This window comes from Diabrotica virgifera, chromosome 2 (genome assembly GCF_917563875.1).
Source record: "Diabrotica virgifera virgifera chromosome 2, PGI_DIABVI_V3a".
Classification (NCBI taxonomy): domain Eukaryota; kingdom Metazoa; phylum Arthropoda; class Insecta; order Coleoptera; family Chrysomelidae; genus Diabrotica; species Diabrotica virgifera.
Window position 1 is genome coordinate 72,544,455 of NC_065444.1, and position 24,465 is coordinate 72,568,919.

Below are 24,465 nucleotides of genomic sequence, written 5' to 3' on the forward strand. Positions count from 1 at the left end.
AATTGGACAAACTCAAATTTGAATAATATAGATGTTGATTTCCAAACCATCACCTTCCTATGAAGTTCGGAATTTTTAGTCTCAGTAGATTTTTTCCTGCTTATATCTTGTTAACAAACAATGATGATACAGTTTCCCAAACAAATATTTATGGCAAAAAAACCAAAATCTAAATCTAAATTCTTCTCTAGACGAGCTTTATCTTATATTTGGTACTGTTACTTAGCGGATATGCAAAATATCCCAATAAACGTATGTTTTGTAATTCTTCTGATGATATTCATATTATGATAAAGAAATCTATGAGGCTAAATCGATTTGAACAACTTATAAGACATCCCCATTTCAATTATAACAGTAACATTGAACAAATTGATAAGTTGTTCAAACTCAACTCAATTATCGACACTTTGAATAAAAACTTTCTAACAGATGGGAGATTAGATGAACATTTATCCATATTTAATACTATAGTCCTTTTAAACAGATTTGCTTTTTTTAAAACTCAGAAAAAATCATCATAGGTAATATTTTTGTTTTATTTATAATGATATGCTTATTAATTTTTTTCGAAATTTAAACTTATTTTTCACTTTTCTTCTCTCTTTGCACTAATGGGTTAAATAAAGGAACAAGCACGTTGGTCAGAGGGGGTTTAACCATTATAATTAATTTTAAAAATATATATAGCGTAACATACATATTTTGGCAACCAATCTTCAAAATAATGCACTAAAACAGATCTACACTCTATATAACAACGTAACGCCACTTTAATTATTAAAACTGGCACACATGGTACATTGTAAATACAACAACAGTAACAAATTTGAACTCCGGTAACGACAAAACGGACACTGCAAACTAATTAGCAAATTATTCCAAATGATGTGACGCACCAGAGAACCTTTTAACGTCCGGAAAATAGGTGAGAATTATTAGTTTCATGTAAAATAATTGAAAATTATAATTTAAAAGGTTGAGCGAAACACGACAAAGTACAGGTAAATATAAACTATAAATAAATTAATAAAAAGGAAAAAAGAATGGTACGACGAAAGACTGCGAAATGGCAATCATGGAAAAGCTAGGACGAAAGAAATGGCTGAAGACAGGTAGAGAAGAAGATTTGGAGGAGTATACGAGAAGAAAGAGAGTCTCAGACAAATGCTATACAAATAAAAAAGAAATGGATTGTTGAACTTATAGAAGATATGGAAGTAAATAGGAAGAATAATGTAAAGCTATACATATAAAATAACAAAATCTCACGAAGAGGTGAGAAAAATATATGGGAGAAAGCTCAAGAAGAGTTATTTAAACTAAATAAAGCACTCACGAATACAGAGCAGAAACATACATTGATGATAAGAATGAAATTGAAAATTCGTCATATGTGTATATTTTACGGGTAATGAAATCTAAAACAAAAGAAAGCCGCAGGCCCAGACGAAATCCCAAACGAGCTAATAAAACTAGACGGAGAAGAACCGCAACGAAAAATATACGACCTAATAATCAGGATTTGGTAAGAAGACAATACCCTAGGAATGGAAAACAAGGTGGATATTTCCTATTCTAAAGAAAGGTGACATCACACAACTGTATGTGCGAAAACTATAGAGGAGTAATTTTGTTAAGCAGCTGCTACAAAATATTCACATTATTATTTTACACAGAGACTCAAAATATACTGAAATTAAAATAGGAAGCTACCAACAGGGATTTGGAAAGTGAAGGACAACAATAAACGCAATACACATAGTCACACAGTCAATTCAGAAGTGTTACGAACATGATATCCATTTCACAGATTTCAAGCAAGCATTTGATAGCTTAAAAAGCCCCAACTTAGTAGAAGACGTGAAAACCCGCGATATCCTAGATGGCAGCAAGAGTAACAGATGACTCTCTCTCTATCTCTCTTGTGGTTTCCCCATTACTGAAGGTCGTGATTTCTTCCAATATTTTTAACAATGTTTCTCCATTGGTCTCTATTTTCAGCTGCTCTAAGAGCTTCGCAGAATGAGTTTCCAGCTGAATTCTTTATTTGGTCGGACCATCTAGTTGGTGATCGTCCTCTTGATCTTCTCCCGGAACGTTTTCAGAAACAATTAATCTCCAAACTGTCGTCACCTCTGCGAACCACGTGACCAAAGAATTTTGCAGAATTCGTTGCAGACATATTGTGGACAGCCTTTTTTTAATATTGAGTTGGTTTAGAATGGAAACGTTTGTCCTATGAATTGTCCAAGGTATGTGCAGCATTCTTCTCCAGCACCACATCTCAAAGGCATCAATTTTTTAAATAGAAATCTCCATATAGAAATATTGAGAATACAAAGGCATTCACCAGTCTCATCTTGATATTTTGAGAGATAGATATGTCTTTCCAAACTTTAGTTAGGCGACTCATTGCATTTTTTGCCATACCAATACGTCTCCGAACTTCTGCTTCACAGTTACCATCGTTAGTTATACTATACCCGAGATAGACAAAGGTGTTTACTATCTGGTATTCCTGCAACATGTTAGTCAGTTGAATAGTGTCGAATCTGTAGACCACCATTATTTTTGTCTTAACTTTATTGATTTTCAGACCAACTTTATTGCTTTCGTACTCAACTCTTCGCAGAAGATCAAACATTGCTTACTCATTTGCTTCTATAAGTGTAGTGTCATCAGCAAATCTTAAATTGGAGATTTTCCTACCAGCTACTGTTACTCCACCGGCCCATCCTTCTAAAATCATCCTCATGACATGTTCACCATAAATGTTAAATAAGTCAGGTGACAACACGCATCCTTGTCTAACACCTCTCCGGTCTTGAATTGGTTTGAGAACTTCTGATCTAGTCGTACTGTCGCTATATTGGACTGGTACAGATGTTTATTAAGTGTCACCAGGTGCATTTGTGCGCCCTTTTCTATTAAAATTGACCACAGATTTATCCAGCTTACACAATCAAATGCCTTTTGGTAGTCAACGAAGCATATAATGCTTGAACTTCTCTAGACTTTTCAATGAGTTATCTCAGATTCAGGACTTGTTTCCTTGTACCTTTACCCTTTACAAACCCTGCTTGTTCCTGAGGTATTTGGTAACGTAGATAGGTTTTTAATCTGTTTTTGATGATATGCAACAAGATTTTACTAGCATGTGTTATTAGTGACAGTGTGCGGTAGTTTTCACATCTGGTAGTAGTTGCTTTTTTGTGCAGCGGGATATAAATTGAGGTACACCAATCAGATGGCCATTTTCCTGAATTCCAAACAGCGACACAGATAGAATGGATGATATGTAATCCTTCCTTGATTAACAGATGACTGCATCTCCAAAAATGTAGAAATAGCAACTAGAATACGACAGGGCGACTCTCTATCAACGTCACTCACTATTAATGAATGTCACTATGGAAGGAACAATAAGAACTAACTACTGAAATAAAAGGTACAATTATTATAACATCGATAACGCAACTTAAGGCGTGCGCTGACGACATAGCATTGATTAATTAGAAGAAACCTAAACAGTTTAAATAGAGCAGGGCATTTAGCATAAAATAAATCAATTTTTAATTACAGCACCTAGAGTCTGGCAACTTTTTGCATTGTGTCAGGATGATGTCAAAAAAAGCCTACTATATAAAAATAGGTGGAAATGTATAGTTGCATTTTAAAATGCATAAGATGCATCCAAAAGTACATAAGCATGTCAAAATAAGTGTATTAAGAGCCATATTTTGTTAGTCAGGTTGTTTTTGGGGTCTCTGAGGACGAATACAACACCAGAACTGACCACCGGAGCACCTGGTGCTCAGGTTCACTGTAAAAGCACATCATCAGAAGTTTCGAGGGTTTTAGGCACTAAATTGATGCAAACAGTTTACTCGGGTGTTTTTAGGGTCGCTGAACAAGAATACGCTATCAGACCCGACCACCGGCGCACCTGGTGCCCAAAAATCCTCCAAATACCAGTAGATAACATGTCTTAACAGTGATCTTCGGCACCAGGTGGTCCAAGGGTCGGTTCTGATTACCTATTCGAATTCAACGACCCCAAAACCGCCTGCCTAGTAATCTAGGTGTATTAATTCAAGGCCGAAAACCTTCGGAACTTCAAAAGATGACGTATCTTTGCAATGACTTTGGGCACCAGGTATTCCGGGAGTCAGTTTTGATAGCGTATTCGTATTCAGCAATCCCAAAACCACTCGTGTAATCTATTTGCATCAATTTAGTGGCGAAATCTCTCGAAACTACAGAAGATGACGTGACCCTAGACACCAGGTGCTCCGGGTGTCGGTTCTGATGGCAAATTCGTTTTCGACGACCAGAAAAACTGCCCTAGTAATCTATTTGCATCAATTTATTGCCAAAATCCCTCGAAATTCCAAAAGATGACGTGCGTTAGCGGTGACACTGGGCACCAGTAACCTGTTTGCATCAATTTAGTACCTTCGAACCTCCAAATGACGTGCCTTAGCAATGATCTTGGGCACTAGGTCCTTCGGAGGTCAGTTATGATAGCATAGTCGTGTTCAGCGACCCCAAAACCCACGAATAACAAAATGTTGCCCTTAATATGCTTATTTTGACATGTGTATGCATTTTCGGTTGCATTTTATGCGCTTTAAAATGCAATTATGCATTTCCACCCATTTTTATGTAGTAGACTTTTTTCCTAATATGTTCCTGAACACAATGCAAAAAGGTGCAGATAATCATTCAAGAGGGGTTTGGCAATAAAATAAAATAAAAGAAAATACCTAATCAGCTCAAAAAAATACAGTTAATGAGCTAAAATTAAATATTGGCGAATATGAGTTCGACAAGGTGGAACACTTTAAATATCTTGGTGTCTCAGTTAATGGAACTGATGATAGAAGCATAGTGATCAATTAAAGAATCCTGGCAAAAAACAGAACCTACTGAAAATACAACGAGGAACGATTGAGAATCCTAGAGAGAAAAATCATTCGCAGAATAGCAGACCCACTAAACTTAGGTAATAATGAATTTAGAAAACTGATGAACTACGAAGTAAGAGAACTTTTGAAATGAGAAGACACAGAGATACAGAGAGATATCTCTATATCTCTGTGTCTAAAAGATATTTCTTATCAATATACAGAGACTCAGATGGATGATGGATGGGACATATATAAAGGAGAAATTCAGAAGCAGTTATCAGGAAAGTCGCCAAATGGAGACTACTATTAGACCGCGGGGAAGGGGAAGACCTAAACCGAGATGGAGAAACAGATAACATACATCCAGTTCACAGCGTAATACGCCTTTGGGTTCCCGTTCGCCAAGCCTGTCTATTCTGCCAGTCTTCTTCAGATAGATTTCTTGCTGACATTGCTATTGAGATTCCTTGGATCCATGTTGTTGGCGGTCGTCCTCGTTTTCTTTTCTGTGGTGGTACTCATTCTAATACCTTTTTGGGTAGTCTTTCTTCCCCCATACGTCTAACATGTTTCCGTACCATATTAGTTGTTGTTTTTCGATGTCTTCTATAATTGATCTTTGTACTTTCATTTGTCTCCTTATGTCCTCATTTCTCACATGTTTTAATCTACACTTTCCCGCCGCTCTCCTGCAAAAATCCATTTCAACTGCCAATAGGTTACCTTTAAGTTGTGATAACTGCCACACTTCTGAGCCATAGACGATTACTGGTTTTAATATGGTATTATATATTCTTTTTTTTTTTTTGTTTCCGGTCTTATATTTTTTTGCCATAATACTGAATTCAATTCACCTATAACTTGTTTTCCTTTGGTTATTCTGTCTTTTATTGCTTCATCACTTCTCCCTGTCTTTGTCAGTTTTACCCCCAAATATGTACATTGGTCACACTTCTTAATGGTTTCATCTTCTAAGTCAAGGTCATCTACAGTATTTTCTACTCCTACGCAAAGATATTGTGTTTTTTTGGACATTTACTTCGAGGCCCCATTTTTTGTACTCTTCCATTAGTTTTCTAGCCATATACTCCCAGTCTTCTTTGTCTTGGGCAATAACTACCTGGTCATCTGCATAGTTTAACGTATATAACGTTTCACCCCCAATAGATAGCCCCATCCCCTTACACTTCTTTTTCCAGTGCCTGAGTGCTTCATCGATATATATGTTGAACAGTATGGGAGATAAACAACAACCTTGCTCTTCAGTCCTTTTGTTACCTGAAAACCATTAGACATCTCTTTTCCTATTTTAACTTTTGCTATTGTGTTCTTATATAGCTAGTTCTTTAATACAGGGCCGTAACTACCATTGGGGCAACCGGAGCAGTGCCCCGGGGCCTCCGACCAAGGGGGGCCCGTGCATAGATTTTAACGAGGAAAATAAAAATATGTATTTTAAAAGCCGATCCCAACATTCCCAACGAAATATTTTTAAATGGCACAATTTTAAAAAGACCGAAACATAGTTTTAATTTTTCAATGGGGAAATTAGTCTTTTAGCCTAAAATGCAATTGGGACAGAATAGGGCCCCTTTTGTCTTAATCAATTTACCCCAGACCACGTCTTGGTACGTGAAAGGACCCACATATTGAAAAGAAAGGTATACATAAGATAAAATGAGCATATTAGGATCAGTCCCACCAGTACACTGACCAGCTTCAATGAGTGGGCTTGGCTCACACTGCAGTAGCTTAAGACACCTTAAGATGCTTTTAAATCAAAGTGAACACGACCGAAGGAACGAGTTCGTAGGTGTTCGCTTGGTTATTCGTTAGGTACAAAGTAAGACCATTTACATTGTAGCGAACGAACGCATTCGTTGATAATCCGTCCGCAATGTCAGATACAGATGAAGCTGTAATCATTAGCGCTGCTAATTTTATAGTTATTGCAGGACATGCTGAAAAAAAAAGAAAGAGGAGAGTGTGGTGTTCACATAGGACGGAAAATGCACTTTCAAGGGGTTAAATATCAAACATTTTTCCGGACCTCCTTGCGGTGGTGGTAAATTCCCCAGACCTCCCGATAGGGGGCCCCCAGATCACATTTGCCCCGGGGCCCCCAACATCGTAGTTACGGCCCTGCTTTAATAGCGTCGATTAGTGTAACGCTGATACTGGTTTTCTCCAATACTTTCCACAACTTCGCAACAGGCACGGTGTCATATGTTTTTGTTAAATCGACTAAAAGTAAGTGTACTTCTCGAGATCTCAGTGTTCCTTTCTCGAGTATTTGGGATAAGCAGAAAATACTATCTATTGTGGATCGTCCTGCTCTGAATCCGTTTTGTTCTTCTGATTCAAAAGGACGGTACCAGAACCAGATCATTGCGGACTTTAAGAAGATGGGAGTTAGAGAATGGACAATCATAAGAAAAAACGGGAAGGAATGGAGAAATATTGTATAAGACGCCAAGTTACACAACCAATATTTGTAAAACCAAAATGATACTACGGACTGACTTCCCTGCGAAAATGAATCGGAATAGTCCAACCAAAGAGGGCGGAAGCGTAGATGCCATAATGGTGATATAATTTTAAATTACAGTATTTCAAGAATATTGTAGGTACTTTTTACAGTTTTTGTTAAATAAAGAAATAAGCAAATTAGTGAAAGGAGGTTAAACCATAATATTTATTTTAAAAAATGTACCATACCTCTTTTGGCAACCAACATTTTTACCACGGTTAATCCTCAAAATAATGCACTCTAATGCACAAATGCACTAAAAGAGATCTACTCTACACTCTTTTTACGTACAAAAACACTCTTTTAATTATTAAAATTGGCACACATGGTACATTGTATTTAAAACAACAGTAACAAATTTAAAAAAACCGGTAACGACAAAACGGACACTGCAAACTAATTAGCAAACTATTAAAAATGTGACGCACTACAAAACGTTTTTATAAGCGAGATTTATTAGTTTCATGTAAAATAATTGAAAATTATAATTAAAAAGGTCGAGCGAAACACCGGTATCACGTATTAAGTCGAGGAAGTTAACACGACCGAATTCGGTTAAGTTAAGTACTGTTGTGTTCTGTGTTGTGATGACGAAATTCTAAACGCCAGTACCCGATTCGCCAAAGGTAGACAGACGTGCAGTACCACGCATCGTAAGCACATTATTTTGTGTAGCGGAACAATCCACAAGCGCGCGGTTATGGCATTTTGGTTGGGTTCTTTGTTTATAATTTTGTATTTAACTTTGTTGTTAAAGTGTCTGAAAATATAATACTCCAGGGAAATAAGCTAGAAATAGACCATGTTCGGGACACTCAAAGATCCAGGTAGCTGACTACTTTTTTAGTTATTGTAGACATATAGGAAGAACACCTGCCTGTTTCCTGCCTAGAGTTCACGTCCGTTTTTTAATTATTAAGAATTTAGTGCAAAAATCGCGATTTTTTCTATTTTTTGCACCCCATTCAAACGCTCAATAATAGTTGATATAAAATTACAAAATTTAATGTTTTAGTTAGAACATTGAAAAACCTTCAAAATGCCTATTTTTGAAAGTTAAAATAAGTTAATTTGTTGCTAAGCAAACTACAAAATAAGTGAAAATCGTTATAGTAACTCGTTATACCGGAGATACAGAAAATTGTATTAGTTTGAAATTGCTTTTTCGGTATTTTAACTAAGTGGATTTGTAGGTTCCCCCTAGTAATCGTTTGAACTACATTTTTGAAAAATCGTAGAGGGTGCTGTGAAGGTACAATGTTTGTGCAATTTTTTTAAGAAAAAATACAAATGCCATTCTTTAAAATGGCGTTAATGCGATTCCTTAATTATTATAAACAAATTAGCTATGAATTAAAAAAAAAAAACACATTGCTAACTTTGTCTCAAATAAACCCAGGCTAAATTTTTTTATTTGAAAATTCGTGTTAAAGTACTAGTTTTTCGAATATATAAAAAGATTGTTTCTACGGACACCATTTTTAAATTTATTCTAAATGTTTGTAAACTACAAAATTTCAAAAATTTGGCATTCGGATTTTTGACTATATTAATAATTTTTATCTTTTTTAATACATTTTGATACTATCACACTTCTACTTTTATTTGGCATGCTCAGAATTGCCCTATCTTTATTATTTTCTGTCTTATGTTGTTGCGAAATAAAGGTCTCTGGGATAAACAAATAGAATAACTCTTAAACTAATTAATGGATCGGTCTTAAATTTTGAGGATTTGTTAAGTACCCCAATACCCAACTTTGAGTGAAACAGTAAACTTCTAAGGTAGTTTTAGTAAAAGTTATTAAAAAATAACGATTTTCATTTATTTTGCAGTTTGCGTCGCAACAAATTAACTTTTTAACTTTAAAAATCGGTCTTTTGAATATCTTTCAATGTTCTAAAAATTAAATTTTGTAATTTTATATCAACTATTTAGCTTTTGAATGGGGTGCAGAAAATTGAAAAATCGCGATTTTTGCACTAAATTGTTATTAATTAAAAAACGGACGCGAACTCTAGGCAGGAAACAGGTAGGTTTTCTTCCTAAAGGTCTACAATAACTAAAAAAGTAGTCGGCTACCTGGATCTTTGAGTGTCCCGAGAAAATCCTTATTTCTCTTGACTATAATAATTTAAATCAAAGGCGCACCTGTTGCAATAAGAATCATATGCTTAGCTTACAATAAGATCTTACGATAAGAGAGCACCTTCTTCTTCGAGTGTCTTTGGCCTATTGTAACTGTCTAATATTACAGGTTTCGAACGTCGGACTACGAAAACTTACCATGAATTTCGTCGGACAGAACTTTCAATTGATTTGTTACCCTTTCATTAAGCTCTCACGCAAAAATCAGACTGCTATTTATCACTAACATAATTCCTGTTATTTGACATGTTCAGAGTGTCGGACTGGTTAAAATACCCAACATTTTTGTCGGACAAACATTTTTTTATATACATATTATATTAGTCCAGAAATCCACTGCGCATCCGCTAGGAAAAATATTCTGATTCGGATTGTTTGCACAATCTTACTCAAAAAGGACCCCTCTTAACAAATTTGCATGTTACCAGGTCCGAAAATTGGTCAAAAAATTTTTAAACGTTGTTTTTTTTTTTCCTAAAATTATTTTTCTTGCATCGAACAAAGCTTTTTTAGGTTTTTTGGATCATTCCAAACAGAAAAGGTCTTTAGTGACTTTTCTCTAAAGTTGATAGTTTTTGACATATAAGCGATTAAAAATTTAAAAATTGCGAAATCGGACATTTTTAACTGTCAAAAACTACTTGAAAAACTGAAAATTTTAATGTTGCCACGGTAGGTTGATATTCTATAAACATCGATTGATGAAATCCCGAAGAGTTTTTTGCAATACAATATGGAAACCCCCTTTGTTTTTTAATTGCTAATCAAACGGGCGCGACACTATTTTCAACCGTTGCATGTATGTATTGTATACGTAATCGGAAAACATTTTAAGTTCAAAAAAATTCTTTAAAAAACTATTTGACCCATTTTTTACCTTGACAAATTTATGATTGTCTAAAAAACACAACATGGAAATGAAAGGTTAATGATAGAGCAAACCCAAATAGAAAAAGTAAAGACATACAAATATCTGGGAACCTAGGTTGATGACAAAAATTACCAAAGCAAATAAATTAAAGTCCGAATTGAAACTGCAAGGCAAGTATTTATAAAAATGAAGACACTGTTTACAAACAAAGACCTTCAGTTGCCTCTCAGATTGATGGCTCTAAGATGCTACATATTTTCTATATTACTATATGGAATGGAAGCTTGGACATTGACAAGACAACACATAAAAAAATAGAAGCGTTCGAAATGTGGTGTTACAGAAGAATATTGAAACTTTAGTGGGTTCAAAGGATTACCAATGTTGAAGTGCCACGACCCGACGTTTAAATAAGGAGTTAGAAATTATGAACAGTATAAAAACAAGAAAACTAGAATATTTGGGTCACATTACCACAGGAGAAAAATATGAGTTGCTGAGAATTATTATGCAAGGAAGAATCCAAGGAAGAAGAAGCATAGGTAGAAGACGCATCTCCTGGCTGAGGAACCTTAGAGAATGGTTTAACTGTAGTTCATTACAACTGTTCAGAGCAGCAGCCCACAAAGTGACCATGACCATAGCCATTACGATATCTAACTTCCGATTGGAGATGGAACTTTAAGAAGAAGAACTGTCTACAAAATGACTGACTTGCAGTCAATAAATTCCATATCTGGGAAGGAAGTGGAAAATCTTCCTAAATTAAGGTAAATCGATTCCTATAGAATTTACTAACAAACGTGAGCAACATATACCTGTATAAACGGACATGAAATTCCATATGCTAATACAGCCAAATTGCTAGGTCTAATCCTAGATGCAAAGCTGAACTAAAGCACATGTAAAGAAAAAACGGGAAGAATTGGGTATCAGTTCAAAAATATGTATTGGCTTCTGGGAAGACACTCAGCTTTGTCAAATCATAAAAAGCTTTTACTCTACAAGTAGATTCTAAACCTTAAGTGGACGTATGGCATTCAACTGTGGGATTGTACCAAAAAGACATAATAAGGGGATCGGTAACAAAGTTTCGGCTCCAATGCTATTTAAATGGAATTCATTTTTTTTTTCGAATCCTGAGAAAACTAATAAGTGTTTTTAAAAAATTTAAACGTAGAATGAAAGATTACGTTCTTACCGAGGGTCGAAAGGTCCTGAAAACTTCTATAATGTTTATTTTAATTAGTTACAGGGATGAAAAACTAAGAGAAAATGTCGTGTGATTTTTAATTTCAAATATCTCATTCAAAAGAAACTTTTTATTTATTCTAAGAGACTTTCGGCCCTCGATAATAATTTAGTTTTTCATTCTGCGTTACAATTTTTTAAAAATATTTATTAGTTTTTTCAAGATTCTAAAAAAATGGACACCAGTCCGTGGTGATATTTTCCAAATCGAACATTCGCTATCTTGGTCATGCAATGCACTGAGTCGAATAGAATATGGTGACAAGACAGTGACAATTTTAAATATTTGACATGGCATCGGGAATATTTTGAGTTGTTGAATAAATAATATTGATAGTGTATTTGATAAATAATTGATTCAAGACGTGAAATTAATAAAAAGTTATTTATTGTCTATTATTTATGGAAGATCCAAGCAGAAAATACACCAGGATATACTGTGATCCAAGTGTTGTGTTGTTAAAAATGTTCAAAGTTGTAAGCGTTCCATAGTAACAATATATTATTAAACACTTTATCACTTTTCCTATTTTCTAGAATAAGTATTAGTTTTTTTTGTACAGTATATAAACTATTACAATCACTGAATACATAGTTAGTGAAAAAATTATCATCTTGATTAACTGAATTGATATTTACGGCAATTGTACAAGTAACAGTTATCCAAGAACTTTCAAAAGCCATCTCTTAAAGTTAATGACATTGTCAAGTAATGTTTACATATCCATACCAGTGAGAATTTTACTACACGTAATTTTCCGTGTAAAGACAGAAAAAATAGGGATAGCCGTAAAATATTTGCGCCTACACTCTTAAAATAATTCAGACTTTCAAAATATAGTATTAAGGTACATTGTTACTTCATCTTGAGACCAAGATATCCACAGAGATCTAGGGGTGGGGTATGTTGATGAAGAAATAAAAAAATCACGTACATCACCCAAAACGTCGAGACTATTTAGCTTCTGGATAACTCTAGCCAAAAAAAAAAGACTGAAGAGTGTAAAGCCATATGATTTGGTGTAGTGCATAGTGCAAGTTAAGTGAAAAAGATATATAATATTGTCATTGGCTTACAAGAAAAAATTGCTTTAAAAATTAGAACAAGCTAAGAATTCACCACTGTGTAATACACCACTGATAGTAAGTTAGGATTTATAGTTAAAGTTACTGGTTGGCCTTTGACTAGATTGTAGCATTAAATAAAGAACATACAAAGACTTTTATCACACTATATTTTTTTATTTTATCTACAAAGTAACATACATAGCCAATTTATGCACCTGATTTGTTTATGTTCCTTAGCAACTCTGGTTGCTCTGGTTGTCATTTATTATTCATAAATATAGAAATGTAATAAAATGTATGACATTTCTAATCTGCGTCTATGAAATATGTTGATTTTATGACAATCTAAATATTTTATGTACATTAGATCAACATGGTATGAATAAATTGTGTCAGTTATATTGTCTCACTGATTTATAATGTAAACGTTAAAACGGATTGTTAATTCGGATTTAGAATATTCCAGTTCTTTTCTGTTATTTCAACTATAACACCCATTTAAAGATATCTGTATCCATATTGTCAATGTGGAGAATTACAATGAAATATTGCGTAATGCACCTAGAATTAGATAGATTTAAAGGTAAATTATAATGGTAAATTATGAGAATGTTAGTCCGTAATTTTGCATAGTAGGCCATTAGTTGTCAATTGGATAAAAATGTAGTCATGGTAATTTTCAATATTCTGTCTGTCACTAAAGTTCTTTACTGGAAAAATATGTATAGCCCAATAAATGACCGTTTTGGAGTGTAATTTCCAGGGGCAACTCCGAATTGCATAAAAATTTGGATTTAGGTTCTACTTACACTCCACTTCAAAGTTGAATTTGTGCCGTTGGTTGCTTTTACTTGGGGGGTGTCATTTACCCCTTCTCGGGGAGGGGGGGGGTGAAAAACGCGTGTTTAAAATAAGGCCGGAAATGGATAAATTGACTTATTTTAAGCACCTTTTGTTCTATAAAGTTTTTTACGTAAGTCAATACTTTTAGAGTTATTCGCGATTTAAAATGTTGATTTTTCGACAAAAAAACTACGTTTTCAGACCGTTTTTCCCAAATAACTCAAAAAGTAAATATTTTATCGAAAAAAATATTTTTAGCAAAAGTGCAGCCTATAAAAAAAAAGAAAAAAATAGTTTACAATAAAGTCTACAAATTGAGTAGAAGCAAAGTTGTAGCTCATGAAAAATACGTTCTTATTCGTCTAATTCCAAATCGAATAATTCACCGAAATCACCGAAGAAAGAAGCGTTTTTCGGGAAAACCTTATTAACATTTTTAAATTATCGAAAAAAAGCTTATTATTTGTTTTTTACAAAAGTTTACAGCATCATAAATAAACGAATTACCCTGAAAAAAAAAAGTTGGCACCTTTTTTTGGTAAAAAAATCGTGAATACCTCTCTCTATTTAGCACCCTAAATGAAATTAATCGTTTGGCTTTACCATCTATTTTAACTGTATGTGTATTGTTTATATGATCTGTAAGTTTGATTGGTTTGAAGTGCTTATTTCTGAAAACATTTGGTTTTATAGTAAAAAAAAATTTTGAAAAATTTCATTTTTTCAAAATAACTTAAAAAGTATTAGTGATAATAAAAAATTTAAAGAGTAAAAAAATGTAGGTTTTGCTATTATAAACATGCTAGTTTCATTTTGTTTCCCCGTAAGACAAAAATTGGTTAAGATATGGCTGTTCAAAATTTGCATACACTTGTGATTAGTGACCCATTCAAGCTTTCTCAATTATAACCCTTTCAAAAATAAACACTTTAAACCGGTGAGACTGACAGATCATATAAAAAATAGATAGGTAAGTAAATTGTTTGTAAAGCGGTAGCGATTAATTTCATTTGGGGAGCTAAACACGGCGAGATTTTCATGATTTTTTACAAAAAAAAGAGGGCCAACTTTATTTTGAGCGTAACTCGCTTATTTTTAATGCTAAATCTTTTGTTAACAATTAAAACCAATCTTTTTATAAACACTTTAAAAAAGTTTAAATGGGTTTTCCCGAAAAATGCTTAATTTTTCGGCGATTTCACCTTGAATTATTTGATTTGGGATTACACGAATAAGAACGTATTTTTCATGAGCTACAACTTTGTTTTTATTTGATTGATAGACTTTACTGATACACCATTTTTTGGGTTTTTTATAGGCTACACTTTTGCTATTTTTATATATTTTTTTCGATAAAATATTTACTTTTTGAGTTATTTGCGAAAAACCGTCTGAAAACTTAGTTTTTCTGTCGAAAAATCAACATTTTCAATGGCAAATAACTCGAAAAGTATTGACTTAAGTAAAAAACTCTATAGAACAAAAGTTGCTTAAAATCTGCCAATTTATCCATTTTCGGTCTTATCTTGAACGTACGTTTTTTAACCCCCGAGAAGGGACGACTGTCACCCCCCAAGTAAAAGCAACCAACAGCACAATTTAAACTTTGAAGTGGAGGGTAAGTAGAACCTAAATCCAAATTTTCATGCAATTCGGAGTTGCCCCTGAAAATTACACGGTATCGCCGAATTTCCCGTTCATTTACTGGGCTAGTAGAAGAGTTAGGATATTTTTTTTAAACTAATTAAAAAATCAAGCGGTGATAAGTTACAGCTACATCTTTGTACGACTACATCTACTACGACTTTTATACTATCATCTTCCTATTTTATACAGGTCCCTTAAGCTAGAGGAAACAAAAAATGAGCGGAATCCAATTTAACTTGGAGAGGAAAAAGAACTGTAGGATTTATTAAATAAAAGTGATAATTATAAGTTTCTGGAAGATTAGTTTGACGGTTGGGACAGTGACGATGGTGAAAATGATTCTGAAATTGAAGAAAATAATTTGCTACTAGCCGAAGCTTGAAAATGGTTCAGATGCTGAGAATGAAAGTTGACCTCAAACCTTCTCTAAAGAATTTCGATATGAAATATTCCGGTTATCTACTTAAAAGCCTCTGCGAAATTCCAATGATTTTGGATGTTTTTGAAAATTTTGTTACTAAAAAATTCGTCAAAAAAATAGCGGTACAGACAAGCATGTATGATAATTACCGTTAGGGGAGTGCAATTAGAACGAAAACATGCATTGTTTCGGAAAAATTCAAACAAGCTTATATTTGTCTAAAACTTTTTTTGTTAGTTTACATACTTGTTAAAGTAAAAAGTTCTACTCGCAGATTTGGCCGCTAATTGTTTATTAATTGTTTAAACAATAACAATTGCTTTGTGTAAATAATTTTAAAAATATCGTTAAATTCATCTTTTTACGTTGATCAAATATGTTTCTATTTTGTTTTTAATTATGCTGAATCCGAATATGGCATTGCAGTTTGAAAATTCTTATACAGAAGCTCTTATACAGGATGTATGCGTAGCTAGGAATCACATGGAAAACTTTTTTATTATCAATTTTACCAAAAAAAGTTATTCTTCATAAAATGCTCTGGATAGTCAAAAATCTAAAACTTAACCATCAGATATCAAATTTTATCAATTTTATACGAGTTATGTCAAAAATATGAATTACGTTAAAGAGTAGAGTACTTTTATATTGAAAACTTTTCGATATTGTGAAATGTAAAGGTACTTTAGTCTTGAGTGAAATTCATATTTTTTGACATATCTCCTACTAAATTAATTAAATTTGATATTTGATGATTGCATCTTAGATTATACAGGGTGTAACAAAAATACAGGTCATAAATTTAATCACATGTTCTGGGACCAAAAATAGTTCGATTGAACCTAACTTACCTTAGTACAAATGTGCACATAAAAAAAGTTACAGCCCTTTGAAGTTACAAAATGAAAATCGATTTTTTCCAATATATCGAAAACTATTAGAGATCTTTTATTGAAAATAAACATGTGGCATTTTTATGGCAGTAGTATCTTAAGAAAAAATTATAGTGAAATTTGGATACCCCATAAAAATTTTATGGGGGTTTTGTTCCTTTAAACCCCCCAAACTTTTGTTTACGTTCCAATTTAATTATTATTGTAGTACCATTAGTTAAACATAATATTTTAAAAAACTTTTTTTCCTCTCAGTACTTTATCGAGAAGTCAGTTTTTATCGAGATATTTTGAATATTTGTCAAATCCACCACATATTTGTATATGGCAAAGTACGATTATGGAGACTTGGTAATAATATGAAAATTTATTTATGATTTACATTTTTAGGTATATTTTGAACCATATTAAAAAAGAAGTAATATTTCGATAAAAAGTGCCTTTTCGAAAAAATAAAAAAGTTTTAAAAACACTGTGTTTAACTAATGGTACCGCAGTAAAAGTTTAATTTTAACATACACAAACAGTTGAGGGGTTTAAAGGAACAAAACCCCCATAAAATTTTTATGTAAACGTATTAAAAAAGAAGCCACAACTCGATAAAAATTGCCTTATCGAAAAAATACTAAGAGGCAAAAAAGTTTTAGAAATATTTAATTTAACTAATGGTACCACAATAATAATTTAATTGGAATGTACACAAAAGTTTGGGGGGGTTTAAGGGAACAAACCCCCCATAAAATTTTTATGGGGTGCACAAATTTCACTATAATTCTGTTTTAAGATGATAATGCCATAAGAATTATATATGTCCCATTTTCAATAAATAATCTCTAATAGTTTTCGGTATATTCGAAAAAATCGATTTTCATTTTGTAACTTCAAAGGGCTGTAATTTTCTTTATGTGCATATTTGTACTAAGGTAAATTAGGTTTATTCGAACTATTTTTGGTCTCAGAATATGTGATTAAATTTATGACCTGTATTCTCGTTACACCCTGTATACGATGCAGAGTATTTTATAAAGAATTACTTTTTTTCGTAAAACTGATAATAAAAAAGTTATCAATAGGTTCCAAGTTACGCAGACATACTGTATAAGAGCTAAAAAAAAATTTTTACTGAACATTTATTATTGTTGAAGCTTATTATTAAATGTATTTTAGGTAAGTTTTACAGAAAAAAGTTTTGATCACTGTGTATAAACATTTTTTTAGCTGGTAATTTTCGGTTTTTGTATTACATTTTTGTTATCTTTCTTAATTTTCTCAAAAAGAAAGAGTTTATTTCATTTCTAAGGTAAAATAATTTAGTGCATTTTAAAGATTACATCTTAAGCTTTAAAAATGTACTTGCAAAACTGTAATAGATTTATTCAAACTTAAGTAATACCGTCTTAAAGTGGTGATAATTCTATAAAACTACGAAGATTTCAAAAATTACATTTTTTGAGACGTAATGTCATTTGATTTAAATTTTTGAGATTTTTTTGAATGAAACATCATTTAGTAAGGTGCTTGAAAGGTAAGTTTTATAAGAAAAATTGTATTTTTCTACGAGCGTGCAAAAATGTCTACTTTCGCGCACGCATTTTAGTTTAGAAAGTTTCACTTTTCCGCACGCGTGTTACTTTTCCGCTCGCGTGTTACTTTTCCGCACGCGTGTTACTTTTCCGCACGCGGTTTTTACTTTTCCGCACGCGTGTTAATTTAGATATGTTAATATGGCCTTAGAGTAATTATAATACATGCAATAAACTAATATTTAGATATTATTTACTAATTTATTTCAAATATATCTTATTGTGTTCCTGTTTTAATGAAATTAAAGCGACAATTCGATGAAATAAAATTATTTTGACATAATATTCAAAAGTCAAATAACAGTCGTTTTGAATCATCGTCATGTAAACCAAGATCGTCGTCATGCTAACTAATTATATTGAAAGTTTGGTTTTGACAACCTTGTCAAAGAATTAATTTGTGTATGTATTTTCATATTAATTAAATTAATTGATTAAGATTTGGTAATTTTTTTAAGACTCTTAGAAAAAATATTGTTTCTAACTCTTGCAGAAAGTCTCTTTTCCGCACTCGACTGTTTGCCGAACTCCCGCTTCGCGTCGTTCGGCAAGCTGAAGTCGCGTGCGGAAAATAATGACTTTCTGCACTTGTTAGGAAAATAACTATAGTTACACATTTTTAAATCACTTTTAAACAAAATTCATATGTAAGGATCATTTTTCGCCCACACCGTACTTATGACCATATATTTTATGTCTTTCTATTATAACCATAAGATAGCTTAATTATTCTTCTTTGATTTTCAATTTGTAAAATTTTATTTGGTCCATTAGTTAAAGAATTACATTAAAATAACTCAACCATGCACTTCGCCGTACGCTAGTTTATAGTGCGCCAATGTTTGTGAGAAGGGTGACATTTTTAGCGTTATAAATAAAAAATTATAGAAGATACATATTTAATTTTAGAAAATTCTTTATATAAGGTTTTTTTTTGTAAAATTTCCTGAATTTTTCAATAGTCAAGTCAGTTTTTTTTCTAAAATTTATATTTTTGGAGTTATTTAAAAAAATATCTAATTTCGTAGTTCATTTGTTTAATTAAAAAATGAAGCACCCACTTCTCAAGTAGAACTTTTTGATATGTTGTTTATTAAACATTTCTTAATGAAATTAACAAAAGTTCTATCTGTTTGATTTTTTCCGAAGTAAAAATCTATATGCACTCCCCTACATGTGTTTGTTTTCAGTGAGTGATTAGTAGAGACTTATTTGTTTTTTACAAAAACCTGGAATCCAATAATGAGAAATGTTTACAATTAATTTAATGTTACAAAATAATACAAATTTTACAAATTTAAAAATTTTGACGCCGAGTGTGAAATAGCAACAGAAATGCAAAGATATACACAATGCTGCAATATGAATCTCCTGTTACTAAATACCGAAGAGTTATAGCTAATCTCACTTCCATGGGAATATAATCTCTTTAGTTTGTAACTATTTTACTTATCCCAGTACCTATTAGCAATATTCAGTATTGGAAGTATCCTTATGACATAGGAAAGAAATTTTTAAATAAGCGACTTCATTTTCCATTCTTATTCTCATTTAGAAGTTCTATTGAAATTTCTCCTTTTTGAAAAATTTGACATCCAAAATCGATTATTTCTTCTTTTATTGAAAGATTTTTTGTTTTATTTCTTATATTAAATTCATTTTTTCGAGAATAGACCACTTTAGGCGAGCGGCAGCAACCCCTAAAATTACATTATACCGACCACGAAAATCAACTTTAAGGTGAATGACCAATTTTTCTCATTCTTTATGTTTTCGAGATTCTCATTCTTTATGTTTACGTTTTCCTTTTTTCTTTCATCAGCTGCAGAATCTCTGTCGTCATCCATGTCTTATTCTTATCTTCTTCGTTCTTCTAAAATTGTCTTTAATGTCGTCTATCGTTTTATTAAGAGATTCTATCTTCTCTTCTGTGCTTTCCGTTATGCTCTGTATAAGATAAAACCCAAAAAATTTAAATATTTTATAGGTTCCACGATAAACGTAGCGACACAGGTATCTTTTATTAGAAATGCAATTACTATGCTTTCTTTTTAAACCAGGAGGAGTAAACTAAAAAGACAGATTCTCACCCAAGGAAGTCACTAGATTAATCACTAAATACCATAATATCCATAAATATTTTATTATGCTAATACTTCGCTAAATAGTTTTAAAAACAACTGTTTTTTTTTATAAAAATAGACTAAACATCTAAAAATTAAAGGAATACCGCAAAAAGCACAAACAATCGACTATAATATTATGTATAACTTAATTAACCTATGAAATGCCAATAGTTTCAAAAGTTCATAAAAATGTTAATATGTAGTGTCAAAAATTTCATAACAGTGGAATATACTTCCCTGCGGTTGGACCATATCTTAACTTAGTTCATAGCTTAAATAAGTTTTATCGGCGATTTTTTGTGTTTTCTGCGTTACTCCTTTAATTTTTATATTTTGTCTTTTTTTTTATATAAAAAGCAGTTGTTTTTAGAACTCTTTAGCGACGTATTAGTATAATATTTATGTATTACCGTCGAAGGCCGATATGGTCAACCAAAAAAGAAGATGTATTTTGTAATGTTTCTAGTGACTTCCTTGGGTGTGAATCAATTACAAACAAGTACAGTAGAACCCCGATTATCCGTGTACAGATATTATCTGGGCTGCGGATTATCCGTACTATGATTTTCTATTACTCAAATTGCATTTTTGAGGTTTTATCAAAGTAACCGTAAATTACTCGACTTAAACCCTATAGGTTTGAGAAGGAGACTCATAATGAAAGATTTATTTTTTCTGTTATCCATTTATGGTAGGTACATATGTATTTGTACATGTATATATATATATATATATATATATATATATATATATATATATATATATATAGTACATTTCATGTCAAATCACTCAGGCAAAAAATTTTGGATCTCCGATTTGTCTGAAAATTGGTATGTAGCTTCTGCGGGACGTAAAAATAAGATATTTAAGGTAAAAAAATCTTCTTCTTCTTTTTTTCTCAAAATGTGATTTTACAGTGATTTGGTGTTTATTTAAACAAATTTGCATTTCCTGTCGTAAGGTATCAATGAAAAACATAATATTTTAATAGAAGGGACTCAAAAATGTCATTAAATGGCATTATAACAAGTTATTTTGAATCAAAACGTTTTTGATCAACTTTTATAGTGTAAAAAAAGGTTAAAATACGGTTTTTTACATTTTCCTCCATTCCCAAAATACATCATCATCGATTTGGCTGAAAATTTGCCCACAGATAGCCAAAAGATATGACTTTAAGTGGTTAGAAGGATTTGAATTATATTACAATACCAAAAAAGTTACATGCAGTAATATCAGACTCAAAAGTATATATTAGTCCATTCGGGATAGCATTTGACCTTGAATGCCGAGCTGCCCAAAATTTTATTTTTCTGATTTTTAGGGGAGTCAATAGTAGCCTAAATTTAAAATCACGAATGAATTCCTTCGTTACGTTAGTCGCCATCTTGATTTTAAAGGAGAACCTGTTTTGCTCAATATCTCCGCCATTTTTAACTTCTCGACAAAAATGGTTGGGACTGAAATTGTTCCAAATAAATCGTATTTAAAATTATTACAATTTTTTTTAACAATATTTGTCGTGAGGTCGATATTTTCGAGTTAATTGTACTTACAGTAGACGCCTATATTTTTGACTATAATATTGCATGTAACTTTTTTGGTATTACAATATAATTCAAATCCTTCTCACCACTTAAAGTCCTGTGTTTTGTCTATATGTGTGCAAATTTTCAGCCAAATCGATTATGATGTATTTTGGGAATGGAGAAAAATGTAAAAAACGGTATTTTAACGTTTTCTACACTATAAAATTTGATCAAAAGCTTGTTTTGAATCAAAGTAACTTATTATAATGCCATATAATGACATTTTTGAGTCCCTTCTATTAAAATATTATGTTTTCCATTGATACTTTACGAACCAAATCACTGTAAAATCGCATAAAATAACATTTTGAGAAAAAAAGAAGAAGAAGATTTTTTGACCTTAAATATCTTATTTTTACGTCCCGCAGAAGCTATATACCAATTTTCAGACAAATCGGAGGTCCAAATTTATTTTTGCTCCAAAATTGAGTGATTTGAAATGGAATGACCCGTATGTATTATATACGTACATGTATTATATGAGAAATAAATGTTTGGATTATCCGTGCATTTCAATTATCCATGCCAACGTCCGGTCCCGAGGAGCACCGATAACAGGGCCTTAACTACCATTGGGGCAACCGGGGCAGCGCCCCGGGGCCCCTTTTTCTTTGGCCTTACATAAATTTTAACGAGGAATATAAAAATATGTATTTTAAAAGCCGATCCCAACGAAATATTTTCAACTGACACAATTTTAAAAAGATCTTACAGGGGCACCCTAGACCTCAACCAACATAAAGTTTTAATTTTTCACTGGAAAAATTAGTATTTTTGACTAAAATGCAATTGGAACAGAACAGGGGCCCTGAGGCCTGGGCGAAGCTGGGGCCCCTGAGACCTTAACGTAACAATTTAAATTATTACTTAGGAAATTAGTTATTTCCGCGTAATAAAACCTGAAATGTCATTGGAAGAGGGGGCCCGGGCGCATATTTACAGATACTAGCGTGTGTAGACACCAGGGTGTTGAAATCAGTTAGGGTTTGGAAAAACAGTACGTTTACAGATGCTAGCGTGTCTTGACACTATGGTGTTGAAATCAGTTAGGGTTTGGAAAAACAGTACATTTACAAATACTAACAGATTTAGACACCAGAGTGTTGAAACCAGCTGGCTTTTTTAGTGGTTATACATGCATATATGCTGACGGCTATTGACATTGAATTTATATACCTACTGGCGTGGAAAAATATTTAAGTGATTTAGGTATTAATAAATAATTAAACGTTGTTGGGCTATAAACAATAATAAATTAACACAAAAGAACAACATAAAAATAATGTTGTTCTGAGGCTATTTCCTTGTGGCATTTTTATAATTAACTATGTATTTAGATGGAAAATATGAATAGATAATAACACCCAATACTTTACCGGTGAGGAATACTTCATTACTCACGGGTCATTGCTCACGGGCTGAAGTAAAGTTCAAGTTGTGCATGCCACTTTTAGTACATTAGTTGTGTACAAATCGCAGATAATAGTATATTATTCAACGAGCTTCATCATGTAATGATGGCTATTACTCACGATGATAAAGTGTCGTAATTCATCAGAGTGAATAATAGCCACTACGTACGAGTATAATCCTATACTTTTTCTACAACCTTTTTTTATTTTAATTAGTAAAAAACCATGATTATCAAGTAGTCGAGATTAAAATTATACAGAATTATAAAAAATGTAACAATGGGTGAGTATACTTTTTAGTTTATACCTTGTTTAATATGTATGAATTTTGACGTTTATCAGTTTTAGTGAGAGTGACATTAGCGCATTTGCTGTTTTTATTGAAATTTATAACTTACACTTATTGTGTTTATTTTATAAAGTTATATTGTCTTAAATATATTATAACATACAATAGGAAAAATGAAAGAATACCCATGAACAAACATATAAAACACGCTGTATTTTCCTTTCACCGTGTCACACAAAAAATTGGCCAGCACAAGTACATGTAATAATTATTATTACATATACTTGCGCTGGGCAATTTTCTTTGTGACACGTCCACCAATAATAGCTATTTCTTATTAATTACATTGACAAAGTGCTTAAAATTTTCGGAAACGAATAGAACTTGAATTGACTATTTCTTGTTGTATTTTTACAATACATAAGACAGTATTTGCCGTTTTTTTTTAAATTTTATAAAGCAACATTTATTTTTGTATATTATAATTTTAATCTCGAGTACCTAGCTGACAATATTATTTTTTTTACTAATTAAAAAAAAATAACGTAGAAAAAGTATAGTATTCTACTCTCATGTAATGGCAATTACTCACTCTGATGAATTACGACACTCGCCTTCGGCTCGTACCGCAAACTTCATCGTGAGTAGTAGCTGCCTATCAATGCATGCTCGTTGAATAATATACTATGAAGACCTAAGTGGAAGACGGGAGTATTTTGAGGGAATTTTGAGTTTCTTAGTGAATGAAGGTGGTATGTAACTTCACTATCATATGACACTTAACTGTATCTCTAAAAAGCTTAATAAGAGATATTCTAGTGCAGAGGTTCTCAATCTGTGGTACATGTACCACTGGTGGTACATATCATTATTGGCGGTGG

The 24,465-nt window shown here is 32.4% G+C and overlaps 1 protein-coding gene across 4 annotated transcripts in view; it reads right to left on the reverse strand.

Moving 5' to 3' along the window:
- The window catches only part of LOC114331137 (diacylglycerol kinase 1), a 1,205,680-nt gene that overhangs the window by 921,688 nt on the left and 259,527 nt on the right, over window positions 1-24,465 (reverse strand). The window contains exon 1 of one of the 4 annotated variants that reach the window (XM_050643770.1): window positions 7,632-8,015. The exons of the other annotated variants lie outside the window; for them this stretch is intronic. Within the exon in view, the coding sequence (XP_050499727.1) occupies window positions 7,632-7,650 (19 nt within the window). The 5' untranslated portion in view covers window positions 7,651-8,015. Of the gene's footprint in view, window positions 1-7,631; window positions 8,016-24,465 lie in introns of those variants that run through there. 4 annotated transcript variants of the gene reach the window in all.